Here is a 21536-nt window from a genome sequence, read left to right as displayed (position 1 = left end):
GAGGGTTTGAGAGTGTGTGGCTCTGTGTGAGGCTACCTGAGTGTGTGTACTTGGGTGTGTGTGTGTGTGCCTGCGCGTGCGCCCACATGCTGCTCATGAGGAAGTGGTTGTATGCGTGTGTAGAATCCAAGTGTAGACAAGCGTATGACTGTGTGAATGTTTGTATGTCACCAACCACCTAAAGGCCTAGTTCTGAGCCTGTGGAGAGCCAGTTCAGAAAGCATTTGCCAAGGGCTGTTTTTCCTAAGGTTAGTCCAGCCACCGAGGCTTCCACCGTGTCCCACCTCTGTCCTCAGGCCTGGTGTTTCTCCATTCGAATCCGTGCTGCCAAAGCCATTGTCCTGTCAGGATCAGGTCATTTCCAGGGCCCTGCCTGAAGGCCAAGGCCCCAGGGGGAGCGTGTGTACCCAGGGCTCCTTAGCCCAGAGTTTTCCGTCCCTTCTCAGTTTGTCTCCCTGCCAGCTTGGGGCTCACCAACCTCTTTCTGTGGAAGAGAAGGCCTGGGCTCCTGAGCTGCTCTGGCTTCAGGATGCCCTTTGGAGACTCCTGGGCTATGGTCGTGGCTCGTCCTGCGGCCGAGTTCAAGGGGGCTTGGAGGTCATTTAGGCCTCGGGTTCGCTCTGGGCGCATATCAGAACCCAGAACCATGCTTCTTGCCCAGCACCGCGCCGCCTGGAGCTCTGCGCCTTCCTGTTTCCCTGCGGGTCGGTCCTAAACCATTGTTCGGAGGCCCGCGGCCTCTCGGGATCGCCGGAGGAGAAACGCTAGGGAACTCTAGTAGGCCCGCCTCCCCGCCCGCAAACTATTTCGACTCAGGTCTTTCGCGGGGCCCCAGGCGTCTCTGGAGCCGTACCCGTGTGGCGCCCCTGTTCCACGGCATCCCGGGCGCTCCCCGATGACCGCGCTCCAGGCTCGCGGCCGGGTCTCCGCACCTGCGGCGCTCCCTCTACCCGCGCCGCCGCCCCAGGAGCGAGGCCTCGGCGTCCCGGGAGCCCGGCGCCCGAGCGCTGCTCGGACTGTTTCCCGCCGCACACTTTGAGCCGGCGCGAAGCGTCCGCTTCAGAGCCGGCCCCGAGGGCAGCGCAAGGCAAGTGGTTTGGGGAAACAGCGGAGAGGGGGAGAAACAGACGCCAGGTTGAGTTTAACAGCCTATGCTCCGCGCCCTTGGCCGAAGGATCTGAAGAGGGTGGGACTGATCCCCTGGTCCCCTCGGAGCAGTCGATCCCCATTTTCCGACCGAAAGTCACACACCGCTCGGCCACGCGCCTTCCCAGCCCACCAACTCCTGCCTCCCGCAAGCCGAACGGGTTTCCGAGGCGCCGAAGCCCTTGGCCCTGTGGTCCCCAGCCCAGAGGGATCCGCACGTGCCCTTACCGTAGCAGGGGACCTGCAAGGCCGCGTTGTGGCCGCCGCCGCCTTCCTGGAGTTTCAGGCTGCCGTCCGGGGGCGTCTTGCAGGCGCCTCGCGGTAAGTAGAGATGCGGTTGCTGCGCGGGCGGCTGGGGCTGCGGCTGGGGCTGCGGCTGCGGCGGCTGCGGGGCGGGCGGCTGGGGCTGAGGCTGGAACTTGTTAAAGGAGCCCCGCGCCCCGGCGCCGCTCTCCAGAGGTGCCGCCAGGTCCTGCTGCCCCGCGCCGTAGCGGGCCCGGTTCTTGGCGTCCCCGAATCCCTGCCCCTTGGCGGCGGCCGACAGGAAAGTTGTGCTGAACTTATCACCGCCGGGATATGCCCTAAAAGGCGACGAGCCCTCCCGGCTCTGCGACACCGGGCTGTAGTAGGCGTCCATGGCAGCGGCCGGCGACTCGCAGTAAGAGACGCAAGTCTCAGCATTCATGCCTGGCTCGCGCGGGCGACGGGCGGGGGCGCGAGCGAGAGCACGAGGACGCCACCGCGCGCCTTGGCCGGGAGTTTGGAGAGGCGAGGAGGCGGTGGCTGTGCGCTCCGCGCCGGCCTGCTGGCTCTCCCTCCTCCCCTCCACGTCTCTCTCTCTCTCACTCTCTCTCTCTCTCACCCCCTCCTCTCGCTTCTTCTCCCTCCCCACAGCTGGCCCAGGGAGAGAACCAGGGACTGTAAAAAGATTCAGATGTTTCGGAAAGTTGACCAGATCTCCCAAACCCTCTTAAGGTTTTGAAGCGGAAAAAGGGAGAGAGAGTGAATTTTTTTTCCCTGACTCTTTCTTTCTCCACTCCATCTCCCTCTCCTCCTCTCTCCTTACTCTCCTTCCATCCACACCCTTCCCTCTCTCTTAAGGAGACGCTACTAACGTGCTCGCCGCTCGCAGGGGATTCGATCCGGAGGCGCCCGAGGCCCTTTTCGATTCTAGGCGGGGCCAGGGAGGTGTCTGGACTCCCAGCGGTCCAAAGTCTAGGCTGAGAATTGGTGGGTCCCAGCTTTGGCCTGGGGGAAAGGGGCATACAACATTTTAATGACAGATTTTTTAAAAATGCAAACGACAAGCAAAACCTAACAGGTTTTGACATTCAGAGTCAGATGGGCCTCTGGTCTCCGGGCGCAGGCAGGCCGTTTGGACACTTGGGTGCGAATTTGGCTGCGCAGCTGTGGGCCTTCCCACTGGTGCCTTTTCCTCTGTTTCCAATCCTTTTCCCCTATTCTCGGTTCCTCCATGAAATTAACACACACGTGCCGCAGTCATCCCGTGCCGGCCACTTTCACGTCTTGTTAACTATTTCCCTCTCCTGTAAGGGCATTGGGTAGGGCTGTGCAGGGGCCCCGTGTTCACTCAAAACTGGAGGAAACCCCAGGCTGAGCCAGTTACCGAAGCTTTCGAGCGCTGCCCCTCCCCCTCCTCTCCCCTCCCGGGAAAGAGCCGCGCGTATCTCAGGTACGTCTGCGCCCGGGCTAGGGGATTTTCGGGCTGGCATCGTTGAAAGTGAGGAGTTGGGGGACCCACTGGCCGCACCCCACCATCGCGCTGTCACCTGCTCACTGCTCGGGGTGGGGGTGAGGCAGCCACTAATCTCTGTCCCAGACTGAGGGATGGCTTGGTTTGATGGGTTGGTCTGATGGGTTGTGGTTTCCCTCACCTACGCGCGCCTCGGGGCCCTGGAACCCGCCACGCCAAGGGAGAAGAAAGTTTACGGCGCGCTGAGTCCATTCCATACCGCTAAACATCCATTGCACCTCACAACAGCCATGGGTGGTGGAAATCGAGGTCCCCGATTTTTCTGATGAGCAAACCGAGGCTCAGTGACGTGCCCTCACCTGGCTGAGGTCATACAGCCAGGAAGTAGCAGCGTCTGCCTTGAAACGCAAGCTGAGGTTAGTCCCTCCGCGCATTTGCCGAGAGCGAAAATGCAAAGAACGGAGGAAACGGCCCTCTGACTGCGGAATGACTCAGTTTGAAGGCGATCAGTAAGAGCAGCCTGCGATAGACTGCAGGGAAAAATCCGTGGATGGAGGAGGTACCTCAAGAGAGGCTGAGAGTGGGGTGAAAGGTGAAGGGGTAAAGCAAAATGAGAGCGGGCCTGAGCACCCTGAACCGAGGGCTGAGGGTCAGAAGTCGGCCTACTGCATCTAAAAGGTTTCCCTAAGAAAAAATATCCGGAGAGGGGGGTCGTGCTTCTACCCCCAAACTCAGCCGAGCTAATCCTCACCCCCACCCCTCTCCCTTGGTATCTTTGCTCCTTGCTCTGCCGCCGACTTCGAGATCCCACATCTGGTTTCCATCGCGGCTTACCTTGAAGTGCTCGTTAATAAAGATATTCTGCAAGCCTCGGCCAGGGGTGCGCAGGCCGAACCCCTCCCCCGCCGCCCATCGGAACCCGCGCCTTTCTGGCTCGCAGACCTAAGCCAAGCCAAGACCTTGTATTTATTGAGCGCCTGTAGTGCCAGAAGCCATCCACAGGTCATTCCCCCAGGCCAGCCCAACAATCTGGTGACGCTGGTCGTCATACCCATTTTCCAGATGGGTAGACTGAAACTGCAAGAAACCAACTATTTTTCCAACCTCGGAGAGCAAAAAGGAGTGAGCCTGCCATGAGCCCAAATGCTCCTGTCCAGCCCAAATTTCTTTCAATTCTTAGAATCTGTCAAGTTTTGGAATGCCCCTTCTCTTCCCTGCGCTTTTGTTTTGCTAATGATTTGGGATTCACCATAGAGTCTCTTCCTCCAGGAAGCCCTCTCATCTCTCCAAGTCTGCTTTGATGCTCCTATTTGCTGCATCTCCATCCTGGCCTTTGTGGTTGTCTGGCTGCCCTCCTGGTGTTCATCTCTCCCTCTTTAGTCCAAGGTTGTGGGAGTGGGGGGTGGGGGGTGGGAGTGGGGAAGAGGCGCCTCCCCTCTACCTGGAGTCCCACAAATATTTACGGACTAAAAATATTAAAGCCTGGGTTCCTTCCATCACTCAGCAAGGCAGTTCTCAGTGTCTTTGATTTTCTCCAGCCAAGGACAACTGGCCGTTCCCTCTCCCCCTCTTCATGAAGCAAGCGACAACATGAAGAGCGCCCCAGCCTCTCCCAGGCTACCCAAGAAGAATGAGTTCTCTCAGAATAGGGGCCAGGCCTGCCTTGGTCAACGCAGGGCTTGGCACTTCCTAGGCGCTCAGAAAATGTTCTTCGAATGAATGAATGAAAACGCCGCATGGTCCGTGGTCTTAGAAGTGCATTTTTGCTAAGGGGTTCCAAGCTAGCAGGCTACTCCTGTCCCCCCTGCCCTGAGGCTGCCTGCCAGCACCCAGATGGTGGCCACAAGCCCTCTATTTCTCTCCGCCATCCTCCAATTCCAGACCTAGACCCGAGGGGAAAACTAAAAGAAGTGAAATACATTGGCAAGGGTAGGAAGGACCCCAAGACAGGTACAATGGCAATCGCCATATTCTCCAGTAATGTCTGAACTGCTCTGAACTCCAAAAGTAAAAACAGAAACCCAAAACAATAAAAACAACCCTGCCTCAGTCCAGAAAGCTGCTTTCTTTCAGCATTGCCTCTTGCCACCTCTTGCCTCTTAAACCACTCCATGATTTTATTACCTGTTTAATTACTGCCTCATAATGTAGCCTTTTCCTGGCCACCCCCCTGGGCAATATCAAACCCAGAGCCCTCTGGGTGCAGCCTTTGGCATCCTGAGCCAGAATCCCTCCTGTTGCACTGAAGTCCTGGTGCTCTGAACCGGCAGGGGGCCCTTCTACCTTTCTACTCTGTACCTTAGAGTTAGTTGAACGCAGAAAGTGTGTGTGCCTGTGAATGAGCAAGTCCTTGTGGGTTTGCCTGTGACCATTGTGAGAACATCCCAGGCATGTCAGTTTCCTCGAGAAAACTGCCACAGACCCTCTCTCCTAAGTCCCCTCAAACGTATCTTTCCCAAGAGGATGCTAAGCATGGCTGGTTATTTCTGGGTGCCTTCAGTCATCTGGTGGTTCATGGCCCATCCATCCACCCATCCATCCATCCTTTGTTGTTGAAGCTGAGCCACTCTCACCCAGTTCCCCCTTCAAGCCAGAAGTGAAGCCTAGGGCCCTGAAGCCTGGTTCTGCACTCCCTCCATCCTTGCTCTCCTGGTGTGTTTTCTCTCCCTCAGCTAAGGCTTCCCCAGCTTACTCTCTGACCCCCACCCTACACAAACACACCTGCAGTATCTCCGAAATTCCCATCACTTCACTGTGCCAGGAATGGTGGGGAGCAGCAGACCCACCTGCTTCCAGTCCTGCACTCCCACCCCCAGCAGGCACAGCCCTGGCTGCCCCTTCTCCCTTTCACATTGTCCCATTCGGCCCTCCTGGAACAGCCTCCCCCTCCCCTGGGCTCCGCATACAATCAGGGAAGGTGAAGAGGTTAAAAAGTCTTTCTTTGTCAAGACTGAGTGCCCGGTGCCACCCCCTCTGGGAAGCCTTCCAGTCATCACCCTAGCTACTGCTGTCACGTCTGCCTGGTTATTTCCTCCACAGCCTCTGTCCTGACCTGACATTTTCTTCTCCAGGTGTTGATTTCCTGGCTGCATTGTCTTCCTATGGGAATGTGAGTCGTGGCTACTCTCTCTCTGGTAGGACACACAGTGTTGGTACATAGCACCACTCAGTAAATATTCATTGAGCACACGATTCAATGAGTAAAGGAACTGATAAATGGAATGAACAGATGAATATCAGAGGAGCACTGCCCCAGGCTTGCAGAATAACTGCCCAGTCCCAGTGGCTCAGGGCTGGAGCTCTTGAGACCAGGGGTGTAGCTCAGAGTCGATTGATTAGAAGGTCCTTGATGGGGGGTGGGGGAGGCAGGCATAGCAGACACTCCTTTCTTGCTTAGGGAAGGACAGATTTGGAGCCACCCCCTTTGGTCTGAGCTCCCTCCATGCCCACTGCCCTCTCCCTACCTGGTAGGAACGGTGGCTCTGGGGAAGGGGAGGAGCTCCGCCTGTGATCGGCTCTGCGACCTCCCCTGACTGTGTACGTAGCAGGCCACCATGTGCACCTTAATAGGTGAGTCATGTCTACCTTTTGGCTTGCAGTTGCCACCCTGTAAATGCCAAGAGGTCACAAAGACTGCTCAGAAGTTTATGGCTGAGGATGCAACAATTTGAACACCTGTAGAGGGGGCAAGAAGAGTCAAGATATGAAGCCTGGGAGATCTTAGACATTTTGCAGGGGAAACCTCCGGCTCTGCAGACCCCTGAACACAAACCTCACACTCTGGACACAGCAACATCAACAGCAAGCATGTTTTGGATAATTGCTACAAGACAGCTCTTGCTCAGGGGGATCTTTGCAGTCCTCACAACGGCCCTATGGTGGTACTATTATCCGCATTTTACAATGGTTAAAAAAAGCGAAGCACAGAGATGTGAAGCAATTGCTTACGGTCACACAGCAAAGCAGGCGACTTGGGATTCGAAGTGAGGTGATCTGACGTCAGAACCCACGCTCCTAATCATTGCGCCTTCTCAGAGATGTCTGAGGCCCGCGGATGGAAAGTTCCCGATTCCTCTAGGCCTGTAGTACACTGCTCAGAGAACCTCCCACTTCTCCAGAGCCGCGCGAGCGAGAGGGATTCGGAGCGCTCGCCAGCCCCTGCCGCACGCGCTGACCCATCGTGCCCTCTGTGGGGAGGAGGACGAGGCTGTGGCCGCCAAGTCCGCGCCAGCGCTCCCCACCCGCATCCAGCCTTCCCGACTGTGTCCCGATCTCCCGGAAATTGCGGGTGCCCGGTCCCCTTCCAGTGCTGCGCTCCGGCACCCGCGCGGCCCCCGGGCAGGTCGCGCCCCCTGTGGGCTGGAGCCTGGGAGGGAGGCACTCCCGCCCCCGTTCTCCGACGGCTCCGAGGCAGAGGCGCGTGCGGGCGCACCAGCCAGCAGGTCCGCGCCAAAGTGCGCCAGGCGGCCGGGCGCAGGAGTGCCAGTCGCTTAGACGTTTTGAGCAGCGAGAGGACCTTGCTGGGGACCAGCAGACCCCGGGGGCGCCCAGTCGCCCGCTCTTCCTCCCTGCCCCACGGGCTCCATCTCTCCCCCGGACCTGTACACTGAGTTTAGGTGCTTAGCGTTCGCGGAGCCCGGACCCAGGTGGGCTCCCGGCCGGTGCACGCTCGGGAATTCAGCGCGGGGAGAGGCCTTAGAGGAAACGCCTCCGATTCTACGCTTCCCAAGGCCAGGGAGTGAGCGGGGGAGGGGAGGGGCAAAAGGAAGCCTGTATTCAGGGACCTGTCTTCATTCCTATGGGACGAGTGAGAACTCGGGGAATAAGGGGAAACAAGGCGTTCTAGCAGGTTCTAGTCGCTAGCACACTGTTCGGTCTTGAGTGTCTGTGAAGTATAAAGGGAGAGGGATGAAGGTTTTTAAAATGACCAACCCAGCCTCCCGTACCTCCACCGCACCCCACCCCGACCCCGCCCGGGGCCCCTCGACCCTCCGTGTGCTTCTGGGCTCTGCCTCCCAGATCTCCCTACTTTTCCCGCAGGGCTGGGGGCTCCATCGGAAAGGCGCGGTCCAGGCGCTCTACTGAGTCTGGTTTCTTCTCCCCACTTACCCCCAAGGGCAAGACACAGAGCTCAGGGCGGGGAGAGAGAACGCGGAGGGCCAGAGCAGGCGACCCTGGGGTCTGGCGCGTCCCCTGGAAAACCCGGCTCGAAAGCTAGTGAGGACAGGTCTTCACCTTACCCGGGTGACCGCCTTCATCCTGGATCCCGAGAGGAAGTTGGAACCGGAAGTCCTCCTCTGGGCTCCGAGCCTGTGCACCCTTTGCTTGTTGGTTACAGCCCAGGAGAACACAGATCATTTAAATCCACAGATTATTCCCAAACACCCTAGGCAAAACCCCAGCCAGGTGTTTTGAAACCCCCTATCTCACCTTGTCTTCTCCACTGTCCCTCCTCTTTTGGAAGCTGGGCTTCTAGGATTTCAAAAGGTCAGCTGTGAGAAGGCAGAGGCCAAAACACATCATCTCACATATCCAGGAGTCCTGAGGCACCTCGCGGGCAGAAATGAGATCTGTTTCTTGGGATGTTTCCCAGGAGGAGAGGATCTGCCTCTGCTCAGCCCTAGTTCTAAGGGAGCAGGTAGAGACTTTCTACCCATTTCCCTGCTGGGGAAATGGAGGCTTCGGTGATGGAGAGAAAGAAGTGCTGATGGGCAGAGGGACCCGAGGACTTCCTAACACTGGGTGTCTGCTTGTGCCTATTTCTGGGGAGAAGATTCAAAACCTTCAACAGCCTCAAAGGGCTCCCTGAGCCCCAGAAGGCAGAACTTCACTGATTTGGGCAGAGCTGGGACAAAACACATCTCTTTCCAAACTCTTCTCTGTTCCCTTAAACTTGGACTTCATCCTCCTTTCTCCCCACACACCCTTTCCCTCCTCGACAGAAAAGCCTCCATGCCAGCCTGGCACTGCCCCATTGACCCACTGGAGGGTCTCTTCCAAATCTGTGGCACTTCTGTTTAGTAAAGGGTGATCTTTCCAAACTGGAGCCAGGGAGGGGACACAGTGAATGGCCAGACTCCTGTGGGGGCAGGAAAGGCTTCCAGATTTTCTCTGGGGATCCTTGAGGTCACCCCCCCCTTTCCCCATTCTCTCCTTGAACCAATCCCCAGAGCCCGTTGGTGGGTCCCCACACCCTCAGTGCCCAGGCCACACTCCGATGCCATCGCTGGAGGGTGAGGGGAGCATGGCCCATAATTCCCTTTTCTCCTCTCCCACGACCCTGAGAATCCTTCTCCTCTAAGGTTTCATTTGTCCGCTTGTCCCAGCCCCCAGCCCCATGAGCTTGTGGGCCGCCTGTGGCAGCTGTGTTGACTCCAATTGCAGCACTCTCCACCACCAGGGTTGTTCTCATGGATGGTGGGAGGGGGCTTCTAGATTCTCTCTAGGACAGAGCTGGGCTGGGAGTCTGTCTGAGGCAGTGGGCAGAGTGCTGGGGCTGGAAAAAATGTGGGGGGAAGGCAGTAAAGTGCTATGTTGGCGATTCCATTAGTGGTCAAGAGCCTACCTTTAGCTACAAGTTTCAATCCCAGTTGTGTCACTTTTTGGCTGTTCGATAAGGGCTCAGAGGCTCCTTTGATGGGTCTAAGTTTCCTCTCCTGTAAACTGGGGATAAGAACAGTCCCTACTTCGTAGAATAGCTGCAAAGATTAAATGGATCACGCCCCCTTAAGGTATTTTCTAGTATCAGCAGTAATGATCTCCTTTCCATGTGGAACACTCTGCTATTTTGAACGTCACAGCCTAGACTTAAAGAACCAGAAATGACCACCTGGGGTTCTTGCCCTTAACCCATGGTGAAAATAGGTCATATGCGTCCTCTGGACCTCAGGTCCTCTCTGGTCAGGGTCCTTTCAAAACACCGGGATTGTAAAGTCCAAAGGAATTCATGGTCCAGCAGGAGCAGCCCTTCCCTTTAGCAGATGCAGGTAAGGTGGAGGCTTTGTGATACGCGTGAGCTCTGGGAGGGAGGTTAAGGGGGTGGGGGCTGCCCTCCAGCCCCTACCCCACCGCAGCATTTTCAGCAGCAGCAGCAGCACCTTCTTCTAAGTTGATCTGGCTGATCCGTTGTGGAGTAGAGTTTATGTCCCTGTTTCTACAGGCTGAAGGTGGAAGCCCACTGCCGCACAGCTCCTTGCCCAAAGCACACTGTGAGCAATAGGTCAGGATGACTCTGGAGCTCAGGTCTGACATCCCTGTCCCAGCGTCCACAGCGCGATGGGGCCTCTTGGACCTGACCCGGGGTCTGGTATCAGCAACCCCCTACCAGTCCCTCCTCCCCCACACCCGCCCCCAGAGGGAGAGGTCGAGGCCCCAGCACCTGTCGTGGGAGGCAGCCGGAGCGCGCGTTCAGATCCGGGTAATTCCGCAGTCGTGATTGGCAGGGAGGAGGGCCGGGAGGCGGGGAGGGTGGAGAGGAATGCGGGAGAGACAGCCTAGGCGGAAGGAGAGGCAGCTACAAAACTTGGCTCGGTGCCTGGCACTTAGTAGGTGCTTAGTAAAAGGTGATGGTTATTATATATCTGTTGCCTCCTGCCATCCCTAGCTGTCTCCCAGCCTTCCCAACTCCCTCCATCTGAGGATGTCCGTGGCCTCACCTCTACTCTCCGCCACCCTGCGTGGGGTTCTCCACTTTATGGGACCCTGTGGGCGCACAGCTGGCCTCGCGGTACCCTCTGCTTGCCCGAAACACAGCCCAGAGCGCACAGCTGCGGGCGGCCTGCGGGCGCTTCTCCTGGAATCGATCTCTCCGCCCCCGAGCCCAGGGCTGGGGGTAGAGAGAGCGACCTTGACTGCCGAGCTGAGGGCAGAAATGCAGTGCGGCCGCGTTCCCCCAACTCTGAGCCTTCCGGGGGACCCGCGGCGAGCCCTCGCAGGTCGCCCCTGACCGGAGCCAGTCGACGTGGAAAACAAAAAAGACAGCTGATGAAATCAAAGACAAAACCACATCTATCGTCTCCCTCCAGGCTTGGGCGCCCATCGCCCATCGGGGGACAGAGGCGAGGCCCCGGGAACAGGGCCGCGGGCATTCCTGGGAGGTGGCGCTTTCGCTGCGTTGATTGGGTGCCCGTTCAGGGCCCCTCTCACCTCCGCTGTTCCGAACAACGCACCTTCCTCCGTCTCACCCAACGGCTAGGGGACTGAAGGAGGTAGGGCCAGGCCACGAAGGTGAGCCGCCCCCACCCCCACCCCCGAAACCCCTAGGGAACTGCAACCCCTCCGGAGTTGGCGTTGGAACGAATTGGGGCCCGACAGCGGGGCGGCTGTGTTCTCGCCGCATCTGCGCTGTGACGCGCTGTGGGGCCTGGGACACCCGAATTCCTCTCTCAGACTGTCTTCGCTAGATGCTCTGCCATCCTCAGGAGGGTGGGAACTCCTAGCTGCTTTCTCTAAATTGAATTCGTTTCCAGGTCCTAGTGGAGTTTTCCAAGGGGTAGTTGAAATCGGGGTGCTCTGGAGGCAGGCCGACCTGGGGGCTAACTTCAATCTGCCGTTGTGCAATCTTGGGCAAGTCTTTCTCCCCTCCGTGCCTCAGTGATCTCTGAAACAGCAGCGGTTATTCGGATCTCCTGAGAAAGTTGTGAGGCTTGCAGATCGCGTGGGTAGGCGCTCCCTTAACTCCAGTTCTTATCTTTTAGGAAAACGTTGCAGATCTGGGGGGACTTGGAGGAACACGCCTTTCTCGCAAGCACCCCTATCTCCTGTCCCATCGCGTTCAGATTACTTACTCTTGGTCAGGTTTCCAGAGTTCCTCACCCAGAGCCACGGGACCGGGACCGCACTGTGCCACAGCTCGAGTCCTTTCGCGATCTGTCCCCTTTCAAGAAACCTCACTGGTCTCACCCTTACTCTGGCCAGGTTAACGGGCTTAGTTTCCATTTCTTGGGGATGAAGGTAGGGGCAAAATGAGCTTTGCTCATTTTTGCCCTGAAAGTAGCAATTGATGCCCAGTTTCCTTTCTTTTTGAAATGTGACATCCACGTAACTTTAAATTTACCATTTTTTTTTAAAAAAGTGAATCATTTGGTGGCATTTAGCACATTCTCAGTATTGTACAACCACCAGCTGTCTAGTTCCAAGACATTTTCATCACCCCCTAAGGACCTATTTTTGTTTTTCAGTGCTATTTTCAGACCTGCGTTGTGTGTAGCCAACAGGCTAGACACCAGCACTTCATGCCCTTTCAACTCTTCTTTTCGATGTTTTGGAAAAGAGCTCAGTGTCCCAAATGATGTGCACCGTGGATCTCAGAGAACCAGGGAGCCAAGGAGATGGGAGTAGGGAGCTTATTCAGAACCCACAGAATCAGTGTGTGTGCCCTCTAGAGCCTGGTGTGTGTTTGGGGGGTTATGGGACAGGGAGCAGGAGGACCAGGTCCAGGTAGAGGATGATTCTGCTCCAAAAACTATAGATACAATTCTCAACCTGCAGGAGTGAGGACTCTATTTAAGTTCACACACACATTTTATACCAGTGGCTTTTAATTGTTTTACGGAGCTACTTCTTTGATAATCTGATGAAAGTTGAGGGCCCGCTTCCTGGAAAGATGCAGAGAGGTGCTGTATTGGTTTCTGAGGATTGTTGTAACAAACGACCACAAACGTGGTGGTTTACAGAACATTTATTCTGTCCTGGCTCTGGAGACCAGAAAGCTGAAATCAAGGTGACAGCAGGCCCCGGGTTCCAGGGAGTGGACTTCCTTGTGTTGCCCAGCTCTGGTGGCTCCAGGCTTTCCCATCTCCATTTTTATCTTCATAAGCTTTCTTTGTCTTCTCTTCTTTTTCTTCTTAGGAACCCCTGTCATCGGAATTAGGGACTGTCTGGAGAATCCAGGATTCGCTCTTCTTGGGGTCCTTGACTTAATTAAGCTGCGAATATCCTTTCTGCAAATAAGGCCAGAATCACAGGTACTGAGGGCCAGGACCCGGAGATATCTTTTGGTGACTACCCTTTAACTCAGTACAGGTGCATGCATCCAATATCATACCCACTGTCAGAGGCTCCCAGACTCCTGTCGAATCCGAAATCTCTGATTTAATGTCACAAAGGGATCCTTTGATGTCACTGTCGGAAAAGTGGAGAGAAGAGCGATCACCCCGGTTTCCACTGGCCTAAAGGAGGACACGCTCCCATTTGGTTAAAAGGAGAAAAATGAACCCACCCTTCTGCCTTGTGATAGCATCTACCCTCTTGAGGAAGGACATTCCAGAACAGAGGGCAAGAGACAGAAAGGGGTTGCCTTTTTACAAAGAAGCCCTTGAAAAACACAGCATCAGCCAGAATCTAAATTTGTGAACATGGAGCAACAGGAAATTTCGCCTGTCAGAAAATCTTCATAAAGTCCCTGCAGGGTCCCTACCGCTCAGAGAGTCCTTTTAAAGAAAATTGCAACTTTTGGTCAGACCTGGAGCACAGTCTCACAAAGATCTTCCATCCCTTCAAGGCTTCTCTTCCTGGGATGGTGAGGAAGAGTATGCTCCCCCCCCCTTTTTTTTTTCCAGAGAAGGAACGGTGTGAAGGAGGAGGCAGTGGCTCAGGGCTGGGGAGAGGCTGTTCCTGGGGCCAGGGAACAGGATGGCTCCAAAGATAGAAGTGACAGCTTCCTCAGCTGAGTCCCTGGGCTGCCACCTGTGTCCTTCCTGCAGATTGGATTTATAGAGTGTAACATTTTAATAAAAAACACACACACCTTTTCCCATTTTGGTGCATTAAGAGATTTCTAACAAAACACGGTAATGTTGCTATAAATTTTTCTCCCAGCACCCTCACAAGTAATAATTCAGCTCTGGCATTTTACATTTAATGTTTATTTTGATGGCTACATTCCAGTCAGAGTGGGGGATCCGGGTGGGGAGGGAGAAGGCAAAAAAAAAAAAAAAGTGCCTCCTCTTTCCTAGCCATTAACTGTGTGTTTTTAATAAAAAGTCCCCGCAAATTGGGGAGCCAACACTTGGAAAGGAAGGAGGGAAGCATGACACCCTATCTGGAAGGGCCAGCAGCCTCAGCTCGAGGAAGTAGCTGGGGTGAGGCCCTGGCTGGGTCCTGCCAGCGTGGGTCCCCAGGGGGTTTCTGGAATGTCCTCTTTGCCCATGCCATGCATTCAGCCTGAGATGCCCTTTTCTCTTCTCCCTAAGCTTCTGAGGCCCAGAAGCCTCAGCTTCTGGAATTTTCCCCCACATCCTTCCTCCACCAGAGTTATGGGCTCCTCCCCTCAGTGGTATTCATTCTATCCACTTAGCACCTGTAGTGGAATCTTGGGCTGGAATGGGCTCAGACCAAAAAAAAAAAAAAAAAAAAAAAATTGAATGAACGAATGAACAAATGAATCATATAGAAGTGGCTGGAGAATTCTGTTTCACTACATCGGAGTTACCTCCACGAAGGCAGCTCTTTTGGAGATGATTAATGACTTTCTCCCTTAAAAAAAAATCTGAATAATTCAATATCATGTGGAAATTCTTTTCCTTCAGAGGTGCTGTATGACAGTTGTCTTACACCCAAGGTCAGAAGACAGTCTTCTATTTTTATTTTTTGGCTGTGCCCGTGGCATGTGGCATTCCTGGGCCAGGGACTGAACCCACACCACAGCAGGGACCATGACTGCTGCAGTGATAATGCCAGAACCTTAACCTGCTGCCCCACAAGGGAACTCCAGAAGAGACCCTTCTAGCTCATTCCTTTGCCTCCAGGTAGAAACCAAAGGTGGGATGCTGGGACCCTGAGACCAAGGGTCCTATTCTCTGAGGGTTGAATCAGCTGTACCTTCCCTGTGCCTTGGGTGTGGGGCTGCAAGCCCTTCTGAGGACCTCAAGCCCACCTGCTTGTCTCCCCATGGGGCCACTCATTGAAGCCTGGGTTCTGGGGTTGCCCTATCCCCGAGATTTATTCAAATAGTCTGTGGACGTATAGAATGGAAAAAATATTTGTAAATTGCAGAGTGCCTGGGACACGGAGGGTGGCAGGAAACACGTGTAGGTTTCAGTGATTGTGGGTCAGGCACTGGAGTCAGATGATTTGTGCACTGCCACTTATTGGCAAGAGAACTCAGTTTTCTGTAAACTGGGAATAACTTTTGTTGTTGTTGTTGTTGTTGTTGTTGTTGTTGTTGTTGTTGCTATTTCTTGGGCCGCTCCCGCGGCATATGGAGGTTCCCAGGCTAGGGGTCGAATTGGAGCTACAGCTGCCGGCCTACCCCACAGCCACAGCAACATCAGATCCAAGCCATGTCTGCACCCTACACTACAGCTCATGGCAATGCCGGATCCTTAACCTGCTGAGCGAGGGCAGGGATTGAACCTGCAACCTCATGGTTCCTGGTCAGATTCGTTTCCACTGCGCCATGACGGGAACTCCTGTTTTCTTATTTGATAAATGAGGATGATGATACTGGCCTTGGTTCCTTGCTCTGAGGACTGAAGGAGATGATGGGAAAGCTTGGTACACAGCAGGCACTTGATACATGTTTGCATTTTTCTCTCTTCCCCCACTTGGATGCCAAGCAGATACGGTAACTGATGCTCTGGGTCCCTCTCTTGGGGCCACACACAGACAGGGCCTACTGGACTGGCAGGAAGCCACAGTTCCTGCACTGGGGAGCGCTCAGAGAGACCACACCTCAGTCATCCTGGCTCCATAAGCAGCATGTGCATTTTTCCCTTTTGCAAACTCTCAGCCTGGCCCGTGGCATTTTAAAGCTGAGATAAACAGTTCCAGGGCAAAGCCAAGAATCAGGACTGATCTTGGCTCTTTCCAAAGTATTTCTGAGCCTTTCTGCAGGATCCCAGCCCCCACCCTTCACCCCCTCTAGGTTTAATGGGTGCTGATCACTTTACACCCCATGAAACCTGAGGCAAACGGTCCTGGGTCTCTGATGTGCTGGCAGCAGGGTGCTAGTACTCAGCCTCTGCCTGAGGAAATGAAAGCCTGATGGGGGAGTTCCCGTCTTGGCGCAGTGGAACCATGAGGTTGCGGGTTCGATACCTGCCCTTGCGCAGTGGGTCAGGGTTCCAGCGTTGCCGTGAGCTGTGGTGTAGGTTGCAGACGCGGCTCGGATCCTGCGTTGCTGTGGCTCTGGCGTAGGTAGGCTGGTGGCTACAGCTCCGATTCGACTCCTAGCCTGGGAACCTCCATATGCCGCAGGAGCAGCCTAAGAAATGGCAAAAAAAAAAAGACAAAAAAGAAAGCCTGATGGGCCTGGAGGGGGAGGTGGCGAAGGAGCTTCCAGAAGCATCATGGTGACTGGAGTAAGCTTTACCCTGGCTACGCCATCCCGTGGGCATTTCTCCCTTCCCAAACAGGGTAGCCAGACCCGCTCTGTCAGGTGGACTCCTGTCGACTCCCAGAGGCCCATCCTGATCAAGTGTATCTGCCCTGTAGTAGTAATAACCAACAATTAGTACCATTTATTGAGCATCTATTATGAGACAGACACAGTTCTTGGCTTGGTCCATAAATACCCTCTTCTGGGCCACCCAGTCAAAGTTAGTTCTATCTCCAGGGACTCACTGTCCCTTATCTTGCTTTAATTCTTCAGACCACTTATTGCTAGCTCTACTGATCTGGTTTGTTTATTTATTTATTTATGTATTTTTTAGAGCCGCACCTGTGGTATATGGAGGTTCTCAGGCTAGGGATCGAGTCAGAGTTATAGCTGCTGGCCTACACCACAGCCACAGCAACATCAGATCCAAGCGGCACCTGCCACCTACACCACGGCTCACAGCAATGCTGGATCCTTAACCCACTGAGTGAGGCCTGGGATCAAACCTTCGTCCTTGTGGATCCTAGTCGGGTTTGTTAAGCACTGAGCCACGAAGGGAACTCCCAGGTGAGTATTCTTATGGTAACCGAAGTCCTTGTCAGAAATGGAAACTCGTGGCCTTTGTGTTAGAGGAAATATTCCCACAATATTTGTATTCACAATCCTACGATATCTTATTTTCTGCAGTTTTCACAGGAATCAGTCAGGTTGTTATCATTCTATACCACTTTATAATGAAGAAACCAATGCTCAGAGAGGTTGAGTACTTGTCTAAAGACACACAGCGAGGAAGTGGCAGAAATGACATTTGAGTCTGGATCTGGCTGGAAGGCTGCAAGCCTCTCACCTCTCAGGCATAGGGCCTCTTGGGGAATCTGATTGACCCCTCTGAGCTCCCAGGCTGGCAAAGCAGATGCACGGCCAGTCTTGAGATGTCACGCCCAGGTCTCCTTCCTCAACTCAGCATTGCAGCGTGGAAACCAAGGGGCCAGAAGGAAGGCATTGGGGCTTGGACTGAATAGATGGCCTGGTTGCCTTGAGGGCTGGGAAAGGATGCAGAGATATAGGAAGTAGGAACAAATACAGAAAGGGTGAAGGGACAGGCTGTGGTGGAAAGAATGAGGTTGGGGGGATCAGGAGTCAGAGTAGGGAGACTTGGGGGGAAGCTGCCAGGTCTAGGAGTTGGGGGCGCAGAGTGGACAGTTTGTGGCTTCAAGGTGTTTTTCCATGTTATGTCTTGTGAATATAATCTCCCTTTTCTGGTGCATCTGCTGTCAACATGTTAGTGAAATTTCCAGTTACTTCTGGATGCTGGCCCATGGTTCTTGGATTGAGGCTCTGTGTCTAGAGAGGGTACAAGCTCGCCTAGTTTTCAAGGGTTCAAGTGTCTGTGTGCTTCTCTACATGTGTGGATATATATGTGTTCGCGTGTGTTGTGGTGGCTCTGAAGGCCTGTGTGATGTCTGTGTGTGTTTGTGTGTGTGGTGGGGGTACCGACAGCCTGTCCTTCCCCGCTGCCCAAATGGTGACCACAGCCCCCACCCAGGAGTGGCGTCACGTGACTGGGGGGAGGGGGCATTGGAAGGTTTGAGTCAGGAGGGCACCCCAGCTCTGCTTTTGAGGACCTAGCCTGTATAGGGGATGGAGCAGGATGTGGGGGATGGGCTTGCAGAGCAGAAAACACAAAAAGGCCTCAAGGAGGGGGGATTTAGCGAGAGAGGGGCAGAGAGCAGAGAGGGAAGGACCCAGGCAAGGGGTTGGTGGTCCCTGGGTGGGAGTGGGAACACTCTAGAGGGGGTGAGGTGGTGTCCAGCAAGGCCGTCCTTTTCCTTGCCTTTCCCCTGCCCTCCCACCCACACCAACCAGCAGCAAGCGATACTGGGGCCTCTGGGAAACCATGGCAGTGCATGGTGATGGATACAGGAGAAAGTCTTGAACTTGGAGCCAAGAAACTGTGATCTCATTCTAGTTTGGCTCATACCCATAGGCTGTGCAATCTCAGGCAAAGCACCTGACTTCTTTCATCCCAGCTTCCTCACACTAGCGCCACCTGGAAGCTGGAGGACTATGTGGGCTGCTGGGTGGGAGAGGGCTCTGTGGGCTCTGAAATGCTGGCCAGTGGAGTCTGGGTTTCCTAATGTGACTGCCAGGTCTGATCCTGCTCTCAGGGAACTCTGGGTCTGGTGTTCAAGAAGCAGGATACCTATAGGGTTGTCTTCAAAATCCTTTCAGTCTTGATTTTGTTGTATTTAATCTTGAATCTGACAAAGTCATCTAACTCTTCTAGGAGGTGCATCTAGGAGCCTATCCAGCTGCTCTGTGATCAGTCTTCCAGTGCCAGGGAGTGACCAGTGCCCATGCCAGCTACTGGCTTCTCTTTGTGGTTTAACTTTTTTTTTTTTTTTTTTTGTCTTTTATGTTTTTTTTTTAGGCCTGCACCCATGGCATATGGAAGTTCCCAGGCTAGGGCTGGAATTGGAGTTGCAGCTGCCAGCCTACGCCACATCCACAGCAACGCCAGATCCTTAATCCACTGAGGGAGGCCAGGGGTTGAACCCGCATCCTCATGGATAGTAGTCTGGTTCGTTATCACTGAGGCCCAGTGGGAACTCCTGTAGTGTTAAGTTTTAAAGGCTGCCCTTAGTGTCCCTGTGGCTCCAAACCTTGCATCTCACCCTCTCCAGGTGGATACCTGCCAGGTAATCCTTAACTGCACAGAAGCACCCTTGACAGTAGGCATCACCATTCCACCTATAGCAAACCAAGATTCATGACCCTTGGAGAGAAAGCACCAGAGCCAGCAGGCTGGACTCAATGCTTTTGTTTCCTGGTTTGGTCTTGGCTCCAGACTGTGATACTGTGTTGAGGAAGAGGTTAGTGGTCAATTGCCTTTGCAAACATAAATCATTCCCCAGTTTACATCACTGAATATATATATATTTTAGGGCCGCGCCAGCAGCATGTAGAGGTTCCCAGGGTAGGGGTTAAACTGGAGCGGTAGCTGCTGGCCTACACCACAGCCACAGCAATGCCAGACCCAAGCCGTGTCTACAACCTACACCGCAGCTCACGGCAACACCGAATCCTTAGCCCACTGAGCAAGGTCAGAGATCGAACCTGCATCTCATGGATGCTAGTCTGACTCATTTCCACTGAGCCATGATGGGAACTGCTGAACATATTTGTTAAACGATTTTTTTCTGGCGGTGCTGAGGGATGGACACTGTTCTGAAAGCCATCATGTGATGGTTACAAGAGACAAGCCTTGGACCAAGCCGTTTCCATGTCTACCGCCTCGCAGGGGTGTGTATAAGGTACTCCCCTTGCCTTGCTCCTCTTCTGTCTTTTTTCTATGCTCTTCCCTCCCCTCTTATCACACTTCTCCTCGGACCGTCCCTCTCTCCCCCATTCCCTCCCTAGCTGCCCTTTCAACCTGGCTGCCCGCCGCCTCCCCTTCCCTCGTCCCTGTCTGTCTCTGGAGCCAGAGCCTTGGGCAGGATGAAAGCCGCTGGCCAGGCCCATAAATCAGCAGGCCTGTGCCCCTTAACCTCCCCCATTAACCTCTCACACTGGCAGGCATTAGGTGTTACACTTGGCTGCCATAAATTACCCGCCAATGAATTTATGAGTACTCTCACCCCTTAGAGGCCCGCTTCCTCATCCTCCTCCACTTTCCCTCAGGCTTTCCAAGATCAAGCCCCAGGCTTGCAGCCAGTGCCTCGTCCGGGCCCATGACTCCCCGTTTGGTGATCTGTACCCCATCTCCCTCCCCCATTCCAGACAGGGACTGGAAGACAAAAGGGGCAGAGGGGACGGGTGGGCGTGAGGGGCAGTCACCCCTTAACTCAGCTGCCCAGAATTCCCCTCCGCAGAGGCCACCGCCTGGAGCTTCTATGCATTTACCTCTGAAGGTGCATGGATTCACCATCATTGAGTGAGTGTGTTTCCACCATGTGCCCGACACTCACATGCACACTGTTTCTGGTTCTTCTGACAACACCAGGGCTATACATTGTTATCCCATTTCACAGAGGAGGAAACGGAGGCTCAGGCAAGTGATGTGATGTGGGCAGAACTGGGAACCCCTGGTGTTCAGTTAGTGGAGACATGGTCTCCTACTCTCAAAATCTGCTTCTGCAAAGAACGATGCCACGTATGGAAACCCGGACAACCCTGCGACTCAGATTCTCTGCCTCATTCCTCCATCCCACTGCAAGTCAGTTTAGAGTAATAAGGACCATTATGAATAGCGATGAAGATGCTGGTGATGACGGCTGACACATGGGAGATGTGACCGCGACAGTTATTATGTGCAGTGCTTCACATGCAGCAGCTCGCTTAATTTTCATCACTGGATGAGGTTGGTACCATTGTTATGCCCACTTTACAGAAGAGGACATAGGCAAAGAGAGGTCAACTAATTTTTTGACAATTACCCAGCTAGTGTGCGCCAGGTCCAGTGGTCAGACCCCAAAAGTCAGCCTCCAGAACACCCAATGCTGCTTCATCACTAAGAGAGATACGCATGAGAGTTCCTATTGTGGTTCAGTTGGTTTATAATCCGGCTAGTATCCCTGAGGACACGAGTTCAATCCCTGGCCTCGCTCAGTGGGTTAAGGATCTGGTGTTGCCGCGAGCTGTGGTGCAGGTCACAGACGCAGCTCAGATCTGGTGTGCTGTGGTGTAGGCCGGCGGCTGTGGCTCCGATTCGACCCCTAGCCTGGGAACCTTCATATGCCATGGGCGTGGCCCTCAAAAGACATAGAGAGAGAGACTAATGACAAATGTGATGATGCCACAAATAATTAGAGCGAGAGTTGAATAGGCAGCCCCAGTGGCCAGCGGGCGGACCGTCTACTGGCATCTGAGGGGAGGCCCCCGGAGAGTCTTCTATGGGTTCCCCAGGGGATGAGCCCTGCCTGGTTTTCATTCTTCCGCTTTTCCTAGGTGGCAGCAGGGGCCAGAGCTACCAGCTTTCCCCAGATGATCCCAGGACCCCTTGAAGTGTCTGTCCCTGGCTGTTGCTTCAGCTCTGACCCTCTGATTCCCGAAGCTCTGAGGCCTCCACTGTGCCTTCCTGAGAGTGGTCCTGGGGAGAGGGGAGCACGTGTCTGAGATGGCGCGGGGTGGGGGGCAGTTGGAGGGAGACGAGGGAGGATGTTTGGAGAGGAAGTTGTTTTGCAGGGACAGCAGGCTGAGGCTGGACATGATGGTGGAATCCTGGGAGGACGCCTCTAGGCCCTCCTTGGTCCCCACCAAGGGCCCTCCTCTTCCTGACCCCACCCCCGAGCTTTGGCACATGCAAATGCCACCCCCCAACCCCCGCCATGCTGTTGGGCCACAGCTCCCAGGAAGGGG

At 54.5% G+C, this 21536-nt stretch overlaps 1 protein-coding gene across 2 annotated transcripts in view; it reads right to left on the bottom strand.

Moving 5' to 3' along the window:
• ALX4 (ALX homeobox 4) overlaps positions 1-2318 on the bottom strand; it is a 48916-nt gene extending 46598 nt beyond the window's left edge. The window contains exon 1 of one of the 2 annotated variants that reach the window (XR_014836603.1): positions 1375-2258. Coding sequence is in view for 1 of the 2 variants with exons in the window: in XM_085010091.1 (XP_084866217.1) it covers positions 1375-1831 (457 nt within the window). In the remaining variant the exon portion in view is untranslated. Of the gene's footprint in view, positions 1-1374 lie in introns of both variants that reach the window. The other variant, XM_085010091.1, reaches the window with a different exon arrangement.
• Positions 2319-21536: the final 19218 nt, after the last annotated feature.

This window comes from Sus scrofa, chromosome 2, assembly GCF_054392235.1.
Source record: "Sus scrofa isolate SSC_HxYL_T2T_F1_AM1 chromosome 2, Sscrofa_HxYL_maternal_Yorkshire_Landrace_v2.0, whole genome shotgun sequence".
NCBI lineage: Eukaryota > Metazoa > Chordata > Mammalia > Artiodactyla > Suidae > Sus > Sus scrofa.
The sequence above is the reverse complement of the archived record's forward strand: the minus strand, read 5'-3'. Positions and strand labels throughout refer to the sequence as shown.